This window comes from Astatotilapia calliptera, chromosome 15 (genome assembly GCF_964374335.1).
Source record: "Astatotilapia calliptera chromosome 15, fAstCal68.1, whole genome shotgun sequence".
NCBI classification, from domain to species: domain Eukaryota; kingdom Metazoa; phylum Chordata; class Actinopteri; order Cichliformes; family Cichlidae; genus Astatotilapia; species Astatotilapia calliptera.
This window is the reverse complement of record NC_137436.1, coordinates 992,008-1,012,884: the sequence shown is the minus strand read 5'-3', so window position 1 is coordinate 1,012,884 and position 20,877 is coordinate 992,008. Positions and strand designations below refer to the sequence as shown.

Genomic DNA, 20,877 nt, shown 5'->3' with positions numbered 1-20,877 from the left:
GGAGAAAAGGCTGAGGTATGCCACTTCACACAAGAACTGGGATGAAAATCAATGACAACAGGTTGGATGTGAAATTCTTCGTTTCAAGTATTGGATTAATCAGTATGTCGAGGGGTCATCAGGAAAGAGGTACAAGAAGAAGTCTCTACAACCATGTTTAAAACAGTGGAGGCTCTGCCGTGGTCTGGGGCTGCTTTTCAGACAGTGCTGTTGGAGATCTTGTCAAAACTGATTGAATTATGAACACAGAAAAGCACCGTCAAGTTTTCATCCACCATGCAGTCCCAGGTGGAAAGAATCTGATTCCATTTCTTTATTTTTCAGCAAGGCGGTGATCTCAAACACACGGCCAATGCAGTAAAAACATACCTGGATAGAAACGCAAGACCTCTGTCAAACAAAATAAATAAATCTGGGTACATTCCAGGGAGGGGGGGTCATAACCCCCCTGGAAATGACGCCCTTGTTTGAATGTCCTTCAAGAAGCCTGAGAACTATTCCTGAGGATATTTAAAGAAATGACAAGAAAGCTTGACTCTGGGAGTTCAGGCTGAGTTGTAAACAAAGGTGGGCATATCAAATGTAAATCATTTAAGCACAATTTTCAACACTTTTAACTTTTATTGTTGAACTAAAAAAAGTTTTTATATTTTTGTATGTTGCAATAAATTGGGCCAACATCCGCGACTAAGGTGGCAAACAGCGTATCGCTTCTTTCACCTGTATTCAGCTCGACTAAAGCTCACTGTAGTCGTGTTTTGGCGTCCACGAAGTCGGGCGTTTGTGGAAGAGGCTTTTAATTTGATAGTCCGTAGCGGAAGCCGTTAAAAAAGTCTCGCGCACTTGTCGCTCTACGTAGAGGGGAGAGAGCGGGGGAGGAGGACGGAGGAAGAGGACAAGAGGAGGAGAGGAGGGTGCTGGTGGAGGGACATTCAGTCATTGTTACCAACTCGAGGACCGGCGAAGACCCCGCTTACTCCCCGAATTTTGCGGACAGCGTTCAGGTAAAGTTGCGTTAAATTCAGCGGGTGTGGAGGTGTTACTCGTAGACCACCGCCTCCGCTGCCGCCCGGCTCGGTGACTGAATGCACCGGTGCGGAGCGGTTACCGTGAGTCAGGATGAACTAACCGTCATCTTTTGTCTGCGCCGCGCCGCGTTCACGCTTCTCTCGGCTCAGGTCGCTCGTTTTTATTGCTGCGGGTCAGTTACAGCGGCAACCGCGACGAGCCTCCGTGTAACGCTCGGCAGTACACTCCCATGTATGAGCAGCAATTAGTGCCTGAGTCCCGGTGAGGAGCTATAGGAGGAGCCCGTTAGCGCTGACGCACAGGTAGGCTAATGGACGCGCTTGTGTCGCGTTAATAATGAAAGTTGAAGTGCGGCCGGGTTAGACACCGGCAGGTGCGACGGAGCAGAGGCCGTGTTTGACGTGTTGGTCGGGGGCAAAGGTGCGGGGCTGGGAAGGGTGTGTGCTGCAGCGATGGATAAAAATGTGCTCTATAAATAACAAATAACTTTAATAAATGACTTAAACAGTTTCTGAGCTGTGATTAGTGCAGATAACTGTAAAAATAATAATATTATTAATGGTCGGAGGTGTCTACTACCACAGCTGCTGCTATTACCACTGTTATTACTACAGAAGTACTGCGGGACGCAGAGTAAATCTCTTCAGACTTGCCCTTTAAATGCTCGCTCATTTGCTTATTTTGTAATGATCTATTGCTGTTTAATAATGCATTTAATGTGGACACTGATGGGCAGAACCCAGCCATAGTCAGTGACCTGAAAAGCAGCCGTTTGTGTGCTGCTCCGCTTACAATTAGTCCATTTTTTCAGTTAAAAGGTTTCCTTTTGGTTTGCACTTGTTGTAATTATTGGACCACTAACGTCTAACAAGCTGCTGTACTGTATTCTTCTGATTGCAGGCAGAGCATCGTTTCCACAGGGGGTCGTCGCTCATATTTCCTCCAGCATCATCGCCGTCTGTGAAGGCAGGAGACGGAGGAGTGTTTTCAGCATCTTAAAGGACCACAGCATCACCTAGGTGATGGAGGCCCTGTGACTCAGTGTAGTCATGGTGATGGATGCAGCCAACTTGGCCCTGTTGGATTACGCTGCTCAGCCCACGGTGTTTCTCTGTGATCTAACGAGGAGGAAGGGGCAAACAGATAGTCCTTAAGTCTGGTAATTTTTCCCACTTCCTGGTTAAAGCCCACGATGCTGACAGGGCTCGAGCCCTCTCCGTGAGCCGCCGTCTCCTGGGTCTTGCTTCTTTTCTCCCGTACGGATCATGGATCTCCTGTGGGTGCTTTCCGTGTCCATGCTGACCGTGTGTGTTGCTGTCCCCATGGATGCTGTGGCTGGGAGCCACAGTCTGTTCACCTGTGAGCCCATCACCCTGCGCATGTGTCAGGGGCTGCCCTACAACTCCACCTTCATGCCCAACGTCCTGAACCACTACGACCAGCAAACTGCTGCTCTCGCCATGGAGGTACGGTACATCGCTGCCATGTGATCTGAGAAAGACAAACCATCTATCTGTACACACACACACACACACACACACACACACACACACACACACACACAAATGTATATAAACTAAAGGAATGACAGTTTTTCTCTCACAGTTATGGCGCTCAAACTCTGACAGCAGCAAAATTCGTGCGATTCATTAAAAAAAATTTGCTCTTCACTATATTATAATAAATTTATAATTAAAAAAATAAAAATATGTTAATATAAAATTTATCCCCCCTCCAAAAAAACAGTCACACTCACAAAAGCTATTAAATTAAAATAAAGGATAATAGAATATAACTGAATATATATTATGCAATATGTAAAACCTGTACAAAAAAGAAATCTATGTTTTTAACACAGTTTATATATTTTTAAATGTTATATTTTATTTCTAGATTTCTCATGAAGCCGCGCTGCCACAGTGTTGGATACGCTAACTTTGGATTTGGTCACAAATGCCTTTAATAGTTTTAATGTTTTTCAACATTTAAAATGAGTTTACATTTTGAAATAGACATTTAAAAATGCTTAAAAACATTTTGTAATTGACAGTGTAACAGCGGTGAGCAAAGCTGCTGTTAAAAAGGCTTAAATCCCGTCAAGAATTTGCACAAAAAGCAATAATTAGATTTATATGTGAAATGTTACGGCACATGAACAGTGTTATTATTCCTGTAATCAGATCTGCCGGCCGGCTGCAGCTGTTCTAGACTCCAAACTAAACAGAGCTGTGATAACTGCCTCACACATATATGAAAGAGTGTCATGGAGGATTTCATATATGAGCTTCAGTGATTGTTGGATCGATCACATCGATCAGCCCACAGCATGAAACAGTCTCTCAGCTGAGAAGCTTCTTTCCCACATTTTCAGTCCAGACGCTTTTCTTTCCGAGGCGACGACGACCTGGATCACTGATCGCTTCACACACAGCTGAAATTGTGCGCTTCAGAGTTTTTAGCTAACAGAGCTGCCTGGATGTAGCGAGCCACAGGTGATGCTTGCTGTAAATTCCCTGTGTGTTCACCTGTACTCGTACCTGCACAGCCCTACGTCACATGGGCGCTGTTGGGTTAAAGTGATTTGAACGTTTGCGTTCTTGTTCTCTCGCTGCTCCTTCGTTCTTCTAAAGATGAAATTGGAACCTTTTTGGGATCGATGAGTGTCTCACACACCACAGTTACTCTATGTTGGCTTCAGCCTTTTAGTTCTTCATTTAATGAAGTTGTGTTACTGCTGTGAAAGGGACGGGGTCTGTTAAACAGGTTTGGATCTGAGCCGTGTGATGTTTGTGAGTCCGGTCACTCATGTTAGCCTTCAGAGCCCGTTGGGCTTCCAGTCAGCGTCCACAGTGCTGATAATCTGCCTCCGTTCCTCGGTCGTTTCTCTGCGTTCTGACGCAACGTTTTGAGAGCAGATTCACATGTCTGTCATACATGTGAAATGAGTGATTCGGTGTGCGTGGCACACTTTCTGCTCCCGTGGACACGAGCAGCTCGTTAGGTGTCAGCATGATCAGCTGTGTGTTTGCTGAGGAGGTGCCAGCCTACTTAAATGTGGCCCATCTAGCTGCTGAGGCTGCAGCGTGTTACCAAAACATTAAGCAGACAATGAAGGTTTCGTTTGTGTCCCTTTGGGCCCTGAGAACAGAGGATTATTAAAACGCCAGCGACTTAACAGGGCGTGGTGTCCTGAGATGGGTTTGAACCGCACATCTGGACTGTTGACAGATGAGAGCGATTAACCACGACATGTAGTCAGCTGCTGTTTTATATAACAGGCTTTGAGCAGCGAGCCAACGAGTCAGGCTTTAAGGAAACACAGCTTCATTGTTTTGGGTTGTGATTTCAGCCTCGTGGATAATCCACAGACTGACCATCCACAGCATCTCACTGTTGTCATGGCTGCTAAAAGATGGAGCACGGAGCAGATGCATCGCTTCATTAAGTTAATCCCGTCCTTTATGGCGGCCGATCCCTTGTGAAGTTCTGTCTGTCTAGTAATTACGGGCCAAACTGCTGTGTTGGCTCGGCGCTCTGCCGGCCTGTGTTTAGTTTATCGATGCCCCGCGTCACGCGCTCTTTGCTCCCTCTCTCTGCGTCACTTTAACCCTTCAACCTCGCCCGGCCCCACCCTGCCCGGCGTAGCGGATGTGCAGCACTCTGCCGACCATCTGTGCATCTGCGCCCGCCCCGGTTCACGGCGCTGTGTGTAGACGCGCTGAGGAGAGGTGGAGGTTACGTAACTGTAACGGGCCGGCTGTGCGCGGCGTCACAGCTGTGGTCTCGTTCGACCTCATGTTTGGAAAAGATGAAACTGGTCCCATGACCGTGCGCTCGTACCAGCACCGTTCTCGCTGTGCAGCGGTGCTTTCAAACGTGTTTCGAGGTTTCTGACAGTCGTTATTCACGTCTTCATTTCTCTGACTGATTAAATGTTACCAGCTGCATGTTGTTTGAGGCCAGGTTAGCTTTTTACGCCTGATCAGTGGGTGTGTGTCGCAGTGAGGCGAGAGAGGCGCTTCTGGTTTAGACGGTGTTCACTTTGATTGGTCATGGCTTCACAATTAAGTCTCTTTTAGTGCTTGTTTGGGTTTGGAAAACACACGGAAACCCAACAGGTTCCAACACCACGGAGCCCAGTCTTGGCTCTCGTTTCCCAGATAACTCGCCCCAGATCCAGCTCATGGGAGAATTCAAAGCCTGTGAGACGTCGAGGGCAGCCAAATGAGAATTGACAGTTGATTTTAAAGAGAATTAGGTCCGCTGAATGGGCGTGATAAGGATGATGAATGCCTCGCACCGTGGAGAAACTGGGAGTTGGATGAGAACCAACGCCTGCCGTTCTTACAGTTTCTGTTCAAACCCCCTGAAGAGTCTTTGTGGTTCCCTTTTCATGTCTTGCTTTTTAAGTATTTTTTTGTTCAAGATTTTAGTGTTTTAGGAAAGTAGGACAATTTGTCACGATCTCATGAGCTCCAAACCGATAGAGACAAACTGAAAATGCACTTTAATGACTCTTCTTTGGTGTGTCAGGTCTGTGCAGCTTTTCACAGACAGAATTTTCTGTTTTGCACATTTAGTATTTTATTTTCTACAGCTGTGAGCAGAATGTAACACAAACCACACAATTTGTTAAAATGGATTTTAATGTTCCCGTGTTCATCCTCGCTCGATCCGTCACCGCTGACCGCCGTATGACCTCGCAGCTGAAGTGGGACGGTGGCCTCGGGGCTCGGGAATCGGCTATTTCTGTGTCACAATGACACTGTGCCACAGTCGCATAGCATAACTGAGAGCGTGGCGGATTTGACTGGCACCACAAAAAGAGAGAAAGGACTGGGCCCAAATCCCCGCATTTAGAGATGCTGCACACTGATGAATATGAAGCAGTGTGGGCCCATCACAGGAAATCAATTACGCTGCTATGAACCATCCTCGGCCTGCAGAGCAGATGGCGTGTGGTTCACCGCTCGGTGATGATCATATTACTTTTCTTTGGTTAAGGTCGTTTATAAGTCCTACTCTTCTGCATTTATGCATCGTTTCTAATGCTCTAGAAGTTTCTCCAACCTGCTGCAGTCTGGTTGGAGGCACTTTCCAGATCGCAGCTCCAGAGGAGAAGGACGAGCGTCAGGCTCAAACTGGAGGACTTGGATCTTTTGTTAGGAGAAGATTTTCTCTAGAAAGAAGCTGAATGATACTGAGGACTCAACAAAACCAAAGAATGTCAAAATAAGATTCAGTTTCAGTTTTATTTGTCATATGCAAGTTAGCACAGGGTCAACATTGCAATGAAATGTGTTTGACGAGCAGCAGTCACTCAGCAGCATGATACAGAAAATATAATAAAATAAAATAATAAAGAAAATAGAAAAATAGTAAGGAGCAAAATATTAGAGAGACGTGGTAAAAGAGAAAAGATGACTAAATATACATGTATCTATAAATATAAATATATGTACACTAGTGATTAAATAAGAAAATCTTGAAAAGAAATATGACGGGAGGGCAGATGGGACATTGAATGAATGAACAATGATGAACAAATGCTAAAACGAGCGCCCAGATATTCTTATTATAACAGTGAAACATCAGTTTATGGCAAATGCAGCTCCTTTTGGAGGGTTTCTCTTATATTTAGCAGAAGCTTTCAAGCAGATAAGGGATGGAGCCATGGCAGTGGCTTTCACAATCATGTCATGTGACCGTCACGGCAAGGCCAGATGGACCACGCAACGGTCAGGGCCGACTGAAGATGTTAATTGCATTAGATGGATAACTGGGCTTGTTTACGTGAATCCAAAGCATCAAGATTAGGAGTCAGTGCGTTGGGGAAATGTGCTGACTACAAATTAGACACACGAGCTTTTTCTAGGTTATCATAACCTTTGTTTTGTCACGTCTTTTGGGTTATTGCTTGTCGAATGAAGGGTCCACAGCTGCACAAAGAATAATCAGCGGCCGGCTCTGAATCTCAGACTCACTCGTTTCCTCCTCAGATCAGCCTGTTGTCTCAGGTTTACAAGTGCAGATAAACTGTGTCGTGTTACAGACGGAAGAATAACCCAGATACTCCACCCCGCTCTGCCTGAATGGATGTGTAAGGGAGAGCTAAGGGGTGTGTGTGTGTGTGTGTGTGTGTGTGTGTGTGTGTGTGTGTGTGTGTGTGTGTGTGTGTGTGTGTGTGTGTGTTAAACAGAGTACTTTTTTGTGCATTCTGGCACGTTTTAACAGGCTTATTATGTTAGTAAAGATGTATCCCAGCTGATCACACACACACAGACACACACACACACACAACATGGTCTGATAAACCCAGCGTGACCTGGCCTATAAAAGAGCCTCTTGTTTTATTTAATGTCCAACACCGTGTTTATTGGCAGTGGAGTGAATAAGAAGCACAGCAACCTCTCACTGTGTGTGTAACTGTGTGTGTGTGTGTGTAACTCTGTGTGTGTGTGTGTGTGTGTGTGTGTGTGTGTGTGTGTGTGTGTGTGTGTGTGTGTGTGTGTGTGTAACTGTGTGTGTGTGTGTGTGTGTGTGTAACTGTGTGTGTGTGTGTGTGTGTGTGTGTGTGTGTGTGTGTGTGTGTGTGTGTGTGTTCTCAAACTGTCTTAGGAGTGAACGACTCTGCCCGTTCGTCCTCTCTCGCTCACCCGGTCTCTCACCCTCCTCCCCCACCTCTTTTGTCCTCCCCCTCCCCCTACACAGGACTCACCCGTTGCCCAGGAAACGGTCCCAATTGTGCCGTTAACAAAAGGAGCAGAGGCTTTCTCGCCTCGCGGGAGGTGGTCCCCTCCGCCCTGCACCCTGACCTCCTCGAGCCCCGCTCTCCTCCCTCTTCGTCCTCCTCCTTCTCCTCCACCTCCACTCCGGTGATGCATCACTCGTCACCATGGCGCTGAGCTTTGAAATTTGGAGAATTGGAATGGCAGCAGAGGAGAAAGGGGGATAAAGAGTGAGGATAAGGGGGGGAGATGGGAAGAGAGGTGACTAGGAGATATTTTTTTAAAGGGCAAATCAACAAGAACCAGTCGTCCACAGTGGGCGTCACTGTCAGCGATTCATCAGTCACACCATCTCAGCCTTTAACCTCCTGAGACCTGAACTCTTCCACAGCAACATTTTTAATTTCTCTTTCATATTTGGGCTGATTGGGACCTGATGAACGTAAAAACAAAGAATCACCAGATTTATTATTTTACCTGATTTTTGTTTCTAAGAACAGTGACAGCCACATGTGAGGACATTTTTAATTTAGATAAAACAGAGGCAACGGCAATGAAAACCATTAGGCATACTAGGCTGTATTCATAATTAATACATTAATCTTAGATAACTTTCATCTTAATCTGATTCAAAACATGCTGGATAGTGTCCATGCTGCAGAGGTGAAGCTGAGGTCACGGCTGTTTGTCCCGGTTCTTCAAAGGCTGCTACGTTTAAGATTAGAAATATGCAAATATGCACTTTCACTACACCGTCCCAGGAAGCACGATTATTAGAGATGTTGCTCCTGTTCTTCGCCTCAGTTTGATGTGAGATGTGGTTATTTACTGTGAAAGCAAGCAGTCAGCGACACTCACAGAAGCTGTGCCTGCCTCGCTGTTACAGACGCACCGGTTGTTATGGAGATAACGAAGGTTCGTTTTCTTAGAAAATTCAGAGCAGAAACCATCAGATTTAAAAACATGAGGAATATCCTGCTACCATTATGTTTTTAAATGTGTCAAAGAGGAAAAACAGTGACAGTGTTGCTAAATTTTAAAAGAACATTTTGGGTTCCTTGTGATCTTTTCTTGCATCCGTATGCGGGACAGAGCTGGCTCAGTCCTATTGGACGTGTCACAGATCTCACTGAGCGAGTTTTCAGCGTTACTGCAGCTCTGTTAGAATTACTCACAACTAGGGCTGGGCGATATGGCCTAAAATTCATATCGCAATATAATTTCAAGCATGTGCGGTAACGATATATATCGCGATATATTCTTTTCTTCTGTATAACATATTTTCCACACTTAAAATCCTTTAATTTTCTCAAAAATCGAGAGTGGGCCTTATGTATGAATTCTGGTTGTGCTTACTGACCTCGAACCGATTTGGGCAGAAATCTGTTAAAAATGTTTTAGTACAGCTTTGTAAGCCGCACTGCTTGATGGATGGTCAGAGCATTACGGCTGCCGTAGGGAGGAGCTTCGCGGAGTAATCTGGGTCCACAACTCCGTCTCTTCAGGTCCCAAAGTCAAACGAACACTGAGAGTTAAAAACGGTCTAAATTCTTTCATCTTTAATTAAATAATCAGCGTTGCTGCTTTATCGGGTGTAACAATTAAGTTTAACACCCAGGCATCCATGAAAACAGAAGTTATTAAATTTAACGGAGTTAGAAGTTAGCAGGAAGTTAGCTCGCTAGTTTCCACCTAAACATTTCATACCATGTTCTGACTGAGAGATTTCTGAAACTAATTCAAACGTACAGCTCTGCTGTCACTTCCAACATAAATGAAGACAGAAAACTAAACAGCAGTGGCGTTTGCAGGGTTACTGAAGTTGGACTACCTGCTATATAATGATGTGCTACGTGATTGCTAGCGACACAGCTATGTTAGCATAACATTAGCACAGTGAAGCTGGAGGATGAACGCCAACTTTTTTTCCACTCGATAAAAGTCATTAATGAATCGATGTTACGGAAGTGGAGGAAGCGCAGTTTTTGGCTTTCCCCATATTTCAACAGTGCTTCATTTCTTTGCTATGACTGTCGGCATAATTTGCAGATGATAATGGTTGTAGCTGCTGCGATGCTTTTGACCAAAACAGGCGCAGCTTGATGACATCATCAACATGCGCTATCGCGATAGAGCATTTTCCTGAGTCGTAAACTGTGCAGCAGATCAGCCTCTTATATCTGCATCTATCCCCTCATTGGCTGTTTGTTGGCCTTGTTTTGGACTCCCAGAATGCACCATTTTTCGGCGACTGGCAGACACGTCTCCTCTGTGTGTGTTTCTAGAAGGACACATTATTCCACATTTTCAGAGATCAAAAATCCCATAACAAACTGCCATGAATCCATAATGACTGCAGCAGCAGCAGGATGGAAGCTGAGGTTACATTAGCATACCGCCAGCATCCACACAGTTGTGTGTTACACGCTCTATTCTCCTTACATTGCTGACTCTGGGGAGGAAAGCTGCACGACGAGCTTCTGGCCAGTGGTTCACCAGCTGTTTCTGCTGTGGCCACTAACACTAAACCCTGTGGAGAGTGTGATTGTGTGGGCAGAGCTGTGACCGGCCATATGTACCATCCACTGGCTCAGTCCTGCTCTCAGTGGCTCACATGATGGGTCGACTGTCATAAAGAGGCTAAATGGACACGCGAGGAGTTGCGGGAGGGTTAAAAGGGCAGGAGGGGGGGACAAGGATGGAAGAGCACAAAAATAGAAAAATGAGAAAAATGGCGAGATGATAGGAGGACAGATGAATGTGTTTTTTCTTTAGTAGATCATCCTGGTAGCCTGTATAGGGATTCGGCTTTGGCCCTTGGCGTCTCCCTTTGTAGCGCCGTCCTGTGTGGTACATCGTGTTCTATGGAGTGCAGCAGTAGCCCACGGGAATCAAACGGGAGAGAAAGAGCGAAGATGCAAACTCACTTGTGTTGCATTAGATCACGTTTGAGTGGTTTAGCCGTGTTTACAGGGCATCGCTGATGAAGTAATAGATGTCACAGGACTGCTCGCTGGCAGCGGCACGCAACGCGAGTCACAGGAGGGCCGATTGCAGCAGTAGCGCCCGTTTCCCTCTCGTGGAGGCCGCTACATTCAGGATTTTCTGCTGTTCTTCCTCCAGAGAATAGCCAGCCTCCCTGTTGTACCTGACTATAGCTGTAACACGATCACCAGGAAGCGCTGCAGCCGATAGTAAAAGTATCTGTAAGAGGTAACCGGCCACGCAGCTTCAGTGCACACGGGGGCCAGAGCTACATGTCAGTGATGATCTGTGAGGACCATTCATGGTTGCATCGCGTTTGAAGCACTTGTTTTCACGCTGGCTCATAGCGTGCACGAGTGCTCGTGTCATTACACGGTGGAGCTCGTGAAACGTGATGACTCCACCATCGGCTGGATGGTTGAGCTCAGTTACGACGGGCGATGCTCTCAGAGAGCGTATGCTGTGCTGAGCTGCGACTCGACCATAAATCTGTGTCATCGTGCCGTCTATCGCTGAGCCCACGCAGCGCAAAGCCATCAACGCCAGGAAGAGCGATATGAACAAGGCGCTGACAAAAGCTGCACGGACGTGGGTGCTTTGTGCTTTGAGGGGCGAACACCCACTCGAATCCTTTTACAGAAGCACGTCACATGTGTGTGGCAGGCGAGCAGGAGACGGCGCTGTGTTGCAGACATACGGTGGGAACGGTGTTTAAATCTGATTGCAGTTAAGGTGACAAAGTCCTGCGTCATCATTGCTTCTCTGAAAGATTTATCCCCAAACAGCCGGATTTGGACATGTCGCATTTTTATTGCTGTGTTTGCTAATCGGTGACGGACAGAGACGCTGAGCCGACACACAGCTGTTCAGTTTTGTGCCATTTTCTAAAATCTGAAATCTAAAATCTGAAATCTGTTACATTTGTAACGCCAACAAGATTCTGATTGGTGCACACACACACACATGCACACTCACACATGCACACTCACACACGCACACACAGGACGTGGCGTTCTTTGCACTTTATTTAACGTTGTTGAAGCTGCATTGATTGGTTAAACATTAATATCCATTCCTCTAATAAACCCCTCCCCTCCCTGTTCCTGTCTGTCACATACAACTGTCTTTAAAATCTGGGGGAGGGCAGTGTGTGTGTGTGCGCGCGTGTGTGTGTGTGCGCGTGTGTGTGTGTGTGTTAGTGATTGACTTGGGTGTGGCTCCTTCTGTAACACACACAAACACATAAAAACTGCAAACCACAGTGTGTTTGGCTCACACACATGCATGGAAACTTCTATTTGCATATTAGCAGCAGGACCACGGATGCTTCCTGCACCCACTGTGTGTTGGCACAGTTCATGTGTGTGAGAGCATCATTGTGTCGGTCTGTGGGTGTGTGAACGTGAAGATAATACACGTCCTTGTGTTCGTGTAAGCACGATGCCCCAGTGTGTCAGTCAGTCACAGCGTGGTCCACCCTGCAACACAAAGGCCCTGTGTGCGTGCGTGTGTGTGTGTGCATGTGTGTGTGTGTGTGTCTCCTGTCTGGAGATTGTGGGATGAATAAAGGGGCAGCAGGATCATGATTGGGGTGGATTATTAGTTAAGGGGCCGGAGTTGTTTTTATGGACTCAGGTGCTCGGCTGGTGTCTTCGTGCCCTCTGTGCCTCACGTTCTGAATGTGGAGTGATGCTCACGCTCCACTGGCGTGTTTCTTCTTTCTGTCTCCACCTGCAGCCTTTCCATCCCATGGTGAACCTGCAGTGCTCCCCGGAGCTCAGGATGTTCCTGTGTGCGCTCTACGCCCCGGTTTGTACCGAGTACGGCCGGGTCACGCTGCCGTGTCGCCGCCTCTGTCTGCAGGCCAAGAGCGACTGCTACAAGCTGATGGACATGTTCGGTGTGAGCTGGCCAGAGGAGATGGACTGCAACAGGTTGGTGCAGCAGCAGCAGCTCTGCTGGAGCAACGAGGCCAGCAAACATCCTTAAAATGATTTATTTTCATTATAAAGTTTTGTGACTGATCTGATGGTAGAGTCAGCGTTCTGCACTTGTAGCTTCACCTTTGAAGCTTTTATGTTTCCCCGAGGAGGAGTTTGCTAACATGTGACTGTGTCCTTGTTTGTTCGTAGTTTAAGGACAGTTTTTACTTCTTGCAGTTGCATTTATGCTTCAGTAATCAAATGTTTTATTTCCTGTATTTTCTTCTGTGGAAAAATCCGATTGGTTTGTTTTTGTTGAACACAGCTGACGTGGGAACAACAAAAACACAAAACATTTAAACCTGGTTTTCCAAACACACAAGTTTAAAAAATATTGATAAGCGATAAGAAACACAGCAGGGAGCAGAGGAGGTGATGTGGTCCTCGGTGCCATCTTCATCTCCCTGTAAACGACATCATTCAGGTACGAGCCACAGGTTCAACAGCTGCCCGAGGTCACCGCCTCTCATCTGCTCTCAGGTTCCCGGACTGCGACGAGCCCTACCCCCGCCCCGTGGACCTGCTGTCCGGCTCGGACACGACCGAGTCTCCCATCTCCGTCCAGAGGGACTACGGCTTCTGGTGTCCCCGCGAGCTCAAGATCAGCCCCGAGCTCGGTTACTCCTTCATGGGGGTGCGCGACTGCTCTCCTCCGTGTCCCAACATGTACTTCACACGTGAAGAGCTGACGTTCGCCCGCTACTTCATCGGAGTCGTGTCCATCGTCTGCCTCTCTGCCACGCTCTTCACCTTCCTGACGTTCCTCATCGACGTGTCGCGATTCCGCTACCCGGAGCGCCCGATTATATTTTACGCCGTGTGCTACATGATGGTGTCCCTGGTGTTCTTCCTGGGCTTCCTGTTGGAGGACAAAGTTTCCTGTAATGCAGCTAGTCCTGGGAGGTTTAGGGCTTCGACCGTGACCCAGGGCTCCCATAATAAGGTCTGTCACTGGGCTTGAACCCTGCTGGTTTTCTCCTCCTTCCATACGTACAGATCCAGACAGACTGTGTGTTTTTCTGTTCTTTGGCAGGCCTGCACGCTTCTCTTCATGGTGCTCTACTTCTTCACCGTGGCCGGCAGCGTGTGGTGGGTCATTTTAACCATTACCTGGTTCCTAGCAGCTGTTCCTAAGTGGGGCAGCGAGGCTATAGAGAAGAAGGCCCTCCTGTTCCACGCCTGCGCCTGGGGCATCCCCGGCGTCCTCACGGTGACTCTGCTCGCCATGAACAAGATCGAGGGAGACGGCATCAGTGGCGTTTGCTTCGTCGGGCTCTACAACTTAACAGCCCTGCGCTGGTTCCTGCTGGCCCCGCTGGGACTGGATGTAGTGGTGAGGAAGAGCGTGGCAGGAAGTCCTGTAACGTCCTTTTGTCGCTGTGTCTGTGCACCGAGACGTCTCTGGTTCTTAAGTCTCCGTTTGCAAAACTGCCGGGACGAGAAAGACGTGCGAGTCGGAGTAAAACCTGAAGATAAATTCATACTTTATAAAATACATGTTTTTGTTCTGTTTACCTTTGTTTTCATTTCTCAGTGTACAGTTCTGAAAGTGTGTGTGTGTGTGTGTGTGTGCGTGCGTGCGTGCAAACGAGAGCAGCTGCTGCGTCGCGCAGCGACTTGCACAGATTTATCCGTTTATGTTGCAAATTGAATAAAATGACATGTGTGTGACATCACGTCTGTGTCTCCAGGTGGGCGTGGTCCTGCTGCTGGCAGGTATCGCTGCTCTTAACAGAGTCCGCATGGAGATCCCTCTGGAGAAGGAAAACCAGGAAAAGCTGGTGAAGTTCATGATTCGTATCGGCGTGTTCTCCGTGCTCTACCTGGTTCCCCTGCTGACAGTTCTGGCCTGCTACCTCTATGAGAGCAGCTACAGGCCCGTCTGGGAGACCACCTGGGTCCAGGAGAAGTGCAGAGACTACCACATCCCGTGTCCCTACCAGGTAAACAAAGTCACCGACTGGTAAAAAAGCAAATAAATAACAAAGGATGGAGACGTTTGATCGTTTCACACATTGTGTTTGAGTTACATTATAAATCGCTGGTGCAACAACAACAACAACAACAACAATAATAATAATAATAATGTCCTGAAATACAGAAAAAACCCAAAGAACACTGATTGATTCTCAGGTTCGAGTTCTTCACCGTTACACAATCGAGGGATCAGGAGAGCTGATATAACCAGACTGTGTGTTCATCACAGCATTGTGCACACACACACACTCACTCACCTGCGATCGCTGGTATGTATGAGACGATTTGGTAATGCGCCTCAGCAGCTGCGCTAGCCTCCAGCATCAGCACGCACAGCGGAGCTCCTCCCACAGAGCCGTTAATAATTCAGACGTCTCGCGTTCTGTTCCTTTCAGCAGCGATCGCCTCCGGCCGCTGCAGACGCTCAGTGCTGCAGAGGCAGACTGTTTCTTGTCTGCGGTACTAGTGGAAGAGAAGTTTGAACTCTCAGGTTTGGATGTTGGTCTCTGATACTTTTACCTCCAAGTGTCAGAGCTCAGCCTTATGATGCTGTTAGCCACGGGAAGAGCTGCGTGTCCAGGACGCAAATGAGACGTTTGTGATGCAAAGTTGTGCTCTTAATCTGACTCGCCACAGTGCACTACAGAGATGCTGCTAGCTGTAAAGATTTTTCAGTAGGCGTTCACACACGCGTGCATCAGCAGAAAGCTTCGACTGAACTATATTTATATCTGGAACGTTCTCCCTGAGGCTGAGCGCTCTGTAGAGCTCCTGAGATGCTCAGTGAGCTCACATGGCTGGACAGCCGTGTGGTCATACAGCCTGTAATGAGGATGCTGCCTGCAGTCATGCATCCAGTCTCTTATCTCTGTGCGGTAATGAGTTCTTCTGTGGATCCTGAGCCTCGAGGCTCTCCACCCGGCCCGCTTATAACGAGGCCATCATGACGACATCTGTGTGGACGGGAAGCAGGAGGAGAGACGACAGGAAGCAGCACTCCGGTGATGAGACAGAGTGGGCCAGCTCTGTGCGCTTTCCTAAACTTCAGCTGGAAATAAATGACCTCGTTTTAACTGTGACTGAGGAAATCTCTCGTTTACACGCTGACAAACAACATGCGTTCAGTTTGGGACGCTGCACTGTAGGGCTGCCACGATTAGTCGACTCGTCACGATTAGTCGACTATCAAAATCGTCGACGACTGATTTAATAGTCGACGCGTCGTTTGAAGCTTTGTAAGCTCACAAAAGACGCAGGAATAAGTAGCAGGATTTAAGAGTGTAATAACGGACTGAAACAGAAGATGGCAGCACTGCATGTACAAGGATGCCAGCTGCCGTTAAACCCCGAAGAAGAAGAAGCTGTATCCCAGAATTCATAGCGCAGCCCAGCTCAGTTTCCAACAATGGCGGCAGCTAGTTAGTTTTAATGTTACTCTTATTATTCTTTCTGGGTCACAAAATAAACGTTTAACATATTTTCAGGCGAGAATGTAGCTGTGTAAACCTCAAATATCTGCTCAGTTTATCAGGACACCACATATTTTCAAAAGCGCTCCGACGTTTTCGGAGACGTCTGTTACCCACTAGCTCGATAGCTAGCCGGGGGCTAGGCTAACTAGAGCCGTGAGAACACCGGACTCCCGGCAGATCGTTTTCAAACCCACCGCTGTCTTTCACTACTCAGGTTAAACATGATATATGAGTCACTTAGATAACTTAACAATGTAATTGTTTGGCTTTTTTTAGTATTTTATTTGTTCCTGAGTAAATCGGTTTGTCTGAGATTAAAGTTATAGTTTTTACACAGCTGAATAAACGTCAAGCAGACAGCTGATTATCAGAAGTGTGAGATGCTCCAGAATTTACTCCGGTGTCCTGTTATATTTTAGATAGCAAGGAGTTTATTAAACTTCACCGAAACAATCTGCAAATGTCATTAAAATTTAATAAACTATCATCTTGTCTTTATTGTTAGTTAGCACAGACCTGAAACACTTAAAGCTGTAAGCTAATGATAGTTATATAAGAGCAGATGCTGCTGGTGCAGTAAGCTGTACCTTGTATGATTAGTCAACTAATCGCAAAAATAATCGGTGACTAGTCGACTATCAAAATAATTGTTTGTGGCAGCCCTACTGCTCTGTGAGGGCTGCCAGTATCTGCAGCTACAGTTAGCTTAGCACGCATGACTGTGTGAGGAAAGCTGCAGAAGTGCAGTCAAAAGTTGTTTCTGCACCTGCATGGATGTAACTGCACTGCAACCTTACCTTTTATTGCTCGCTGTGTGTTCACGTTTGACCCGATGGGATCATCCATCAGACACAAACCTCCACCTTTCACAGCAGCAGCAGTGTGTTTGCACAGAAGCAGGAGGAGGGCGCTGGTCTGTTAGTTAGAGATGGATGACACTGTGTTTATGCCCTCAGCAAGGTTCATCATCAGCAACAGTGATGATGTGGAGTGGAACACACACACACACACACAGGGAAGCGATGAAGCCACTCAGTCAGCAGGCCTCTTAATGAGCTTGTTCATGCTGATGTTTGCATGCACAGACTGACTGATGGCTCCACGCTGCTGAACACTGATGATGATGTACATGATATATCTTTTTTACTTCTGTGTTACAGTAAGACCATAAATTGTATTAAGTGCTTTACAAACCTGAGCCGATAGAGTTACTAATCTAACGGGAACTGCACTAACTCCACCCTCTTCTGTTTGTTCCAGGTGGAGCAGACCAGTCACCCCGACCTGGTGTTGTTCCTCATAAAGTACCTGATGATGCTGATTGTAGGAATCCCCTCTGTGTTCTGGGTGGGCAGTAAGAAGACCTGCTTCGAGTGGGCCAGTTTCTTCCACGGCAAGAGACGTAAAGAGTACGTATGTGTCACACTGTGACGGCGTCTTTGTGTGATTTTGCTAAATATAAATAAGCTTACATGAGGTTTGTCCCAGTATTTACAACTCAAAGCGCTTCATCTCTCTGTGGTGATCATCAGATTTAGTTTTAACTTCAGAGCTGTGGATGGCAAAATAATGAAATAATAATTTAAAAAAGTATCCGAGTGTAGTTTGAATGAGACACACAGGGCAGCAACATCAGCTCCCGTATGTTCTCAAAATCCTCTTCAAAGCAAATGAATGGTCAACAATGAGGCCGTCTTTGGCTGTGTCCCAATTCAGAGTCTGCACGCTTGAAGTACGCATTTTAAGTGCGGTTACGTCACCGCCACGTGACGACGGCTGTCCCAATTCAAAGTGTACTTCAAATGCATGCTCCAAATGCGCTGTCGACCTCCCCAAATATCAAGCGTGGTCTGGTGCACGCTTCGTGGTCCCATATATCCCACAATTCATAGCACGGCGGTGGGTGTGGATTATTTTGCTGTAAAATATGGCAGAAGGGAGCGGCCGAAGAGGGTTTTTCCAAACTTTATTGAACTTATAAAGCGAACAGTCAGTCATTCCAGTTCAGTTTGTACAGTAGACATACAAGGCAAATAAGAGTAACAATATACAGCACAATGAAATAAGAAGGAGAAATAAATAAAGGATAAAAAAAGAAAAAAGGGGGGAATGTGGCAGACTTCATAAAACTTTGTACTTGAAAGTTGTGACAGCTCAGTCGTTAAACATTTCTGAATGAATTTCAATCAATGATAAACAGACGAGGGGCCTGAAAGCTGAAGGCTCCAGTTCCCATTCTACTTTTAAAAAGGAAGCAGAAGTAACCCAGCAGCCTGAGAGCAAAGTGCTCCATCAGCATCATTTGGTGTTATAAGATCTGATTATTCAGGACTTGATAAATGAGAATTTAATTATAGATTTACCAGTAAAGAGACACTAATATTGGGGAAACAGCAGACTGCAGTTTCCTGTAAATGTGGACTTCCTGTCTCTTCCTAATCTGTTCTGTAGTCAATGGAGACACTAAACAAGGACTCGCGTTCTCTTCCCGAAACACATTTACAGTTCAAACATTTTACAGCTTGGCAAACTGAAATGTTTCCACATATACTGATTCAAATATTATTTTAAGGAGACCTGGATTTCATTTCTTTTGTGTTGCACGTGTACAGCAGCTGATGGGAGCGCGGCTGTTTCAGGGCAGCTGCTGACGCTCCGGAGCTCCTCACACATGGTCCCAAAATAACAAATAAAAACACGTTTGCTTAGTTATCACATTATAAATGCAGAGTGTGCACCTGTCTCACACACGTATCATTAAGCCTGATGTGAGGACCTGCAGGTGAGCGCAGAGCTTAATGTGAACAGATCCTGATTTCAGTCTTCAGTTTGTGTCCCTGCAGTGACGCCTTCTGAGGCTTTCACCTCCTCTGCACCACTTCCCCTCCAAACAGAGCATTAACCCCCTCTCCCGTTGCCTGCTCCACACATTCCTCAATCCTCTTCTACCACACCCACCGCCCCTCCACCTTCCCCCTCTCCCTCCCTTCCACCCTGCATCTTTCCCTGCCACCTCTCCCCTCCTCCTCTTCCTCCACCTGCTGCAGCAGGATGGTCAACGATAGCCGACAAGTGCTCCAGGAGCCCGACTTCACCCAGCTGCTCCTCAGGGATCCCAACACCCCCATTGTGAGGAAGTCACGGGGCACATCCACGCAAGGGACCTCCACACACGCCTCTTCCACCCACCTGGCCATGCTGGACGAGCCGCCGAGCGCCAGCACCAGCCGAGCCGGCTCCGTGCGCAGCGCCCGCTCCAAGATGAGCAGCTACCACGGCAGCCTGCACCGCTCGCGAGACGGCAGGTAGGTTCTGACATCGCGGTCTTTCATTAACCCCGCCCACCCGCACAGCCCCGAGGCTCATTTCTGCTCCTCTCCATTTAGATACACGGCCTCCAGTTTCAGAGCCGCAGACGAGCGGCTGCCATATGGGAGCCTGCCTCGTCTAAACCACCAATCACAGTCCAGGCACTGCAGCACCAATCACCTCGACAGCCTGTCGCGGCACGGCTCCGCCCAGAGGCTCGAGAACCAGTCGCGCCACAGCAGCATCAGGGACCTGAGCAGCGGGGCCACGGCGGTTCTCGGCGTGCCCAGAAACGGGATCCACAGAGTCCTGGAGGAGGATGGAGCGACCGCCTGAAGGGGTGGAGTCTGAGGAGGAGAATGTCGACGAGCAGCCACTGTGATGGGTTTGGGAGCTCAGAGCTGACATATCGATGAAACAAATGCTGCATCAGCTTAGTGACAGTCTGGTTACAGAGGGGGGGGCACGGGACAGAAATCTTTGCCTTAAACATCCTCACAGCTTTATGACGTAGCCTCCAGTGTGAATCTTAGCACGGTTTTTAAACTCCACCCAGTCGGGGAACGACGACTGAGCCAGACAACTAAATGTGACCGACCGCACGACGCGGCTTACTTTGTATAAAAGGACTTCGATGATGGACACGAGACATTTGGAGCTCCGTCCTCTAGTCTTTAGTGTTTGGGAGGTTTTTGGGGTGGGGGTGGGGCTTAGATTTATTACCCTTGTTCCAGGTTTTCTTCTGTTTATGAGGGGCAGCCAATCAGGAGAAGACTGGCCTAAATGGAGAAGAACTGAAAGAACTGGTTTCAGTGAGGATGAAACGACTGAATGAAAGTTCTCAGATCCATCCACAGCTTTTAGATCTCTGCTGAATCTGAACCTGCTATTCTGCACACGAAGGCATTTTAAGTCTGCTGAACTTTCTAGAAGCCTCGCCTCATTTTAAAAGCTGGATTTTAGTGAGTGTTTTATTGCACCTGTGCAATAATGTTTGGAACGATACAAGGAAATCATGTCAGTCTGTGCTTTGCTGTTTTAAACCCAAGGGCTGAAATCCAGAGTATACATGCTGAATCCAAACTCCTGCCTTATGACTGCGAAGAGAACAAACCCAACAGAGGTGATGAAGCACAGATTCAATGACCTCAAGCAGATCACCAGCGACCTTCATGGAGCTGTACGGACACCTGAACACAGCTTACCTTCCCTTTCCGTCCGAACACGTTTGCTTTGAGCAGATTTACTCCGTCCTGTTTGCAAATGTGTCCTTACTAAAGTTAGAGCAACGTTTCCTCCAGAGGCAAAACATGTTCATAGATGTAAAAAGTGAATTCCTGTTGGTCATTTGTAATAAAGTTTCAAAACAATCAAAAGCTTCTGATGTTTCCTGAG

General features: G+C 47.1%; 1 protein-coding gene across 4 annotated transcripts; it reads left to right on the top strand.

Moving 5' to 3' along the window:
• The first annotated feature begins 643 nt into the window (after positions 1-643).
• On the top strand, positions 644-20,858 carry fzd3a (frizzled class receptor 3a). Of its 4 annotated transcripts, none has more exons than XM_026142335.2 (9): positions 644-1,004; positions 1,930-2,495; positions 12,480-12,676; positions 13,205-13,667; positions 13,758-14,057; positions 14,416-14,667; positions 17,434-17,582; positions 19,224-19,478; positions 19,560-20,858. In XM_026142335.2, the coding sequence occupies exons 2-9, from the start codon at positions 2,295-2,297 to the stop codon at positions 19,816-19,818; spliced, it is 2,076 nt and encodes a 691-aa protein (XP_025998120.1). In that variant the 5' UTR covers positions 644-1,004; positions 1,930-2,294; the 3' UTR covers positions 19,819-20,858. The 4 variants fall into 4 exon arrangements, with proteins under 4 accessions (XP_025998120.1, XP_025998119.1, XP_025998118.1 ...); XM_026142334.2 differs by having other exon boundaries at positions 19,221-19,478; XM_026142333.2 differs by having other exon boundaries at positions 19,068-19,478.
• The last annotated feature ends 19 nt before the right edge of the window (positions 20,859-20,877 follow it).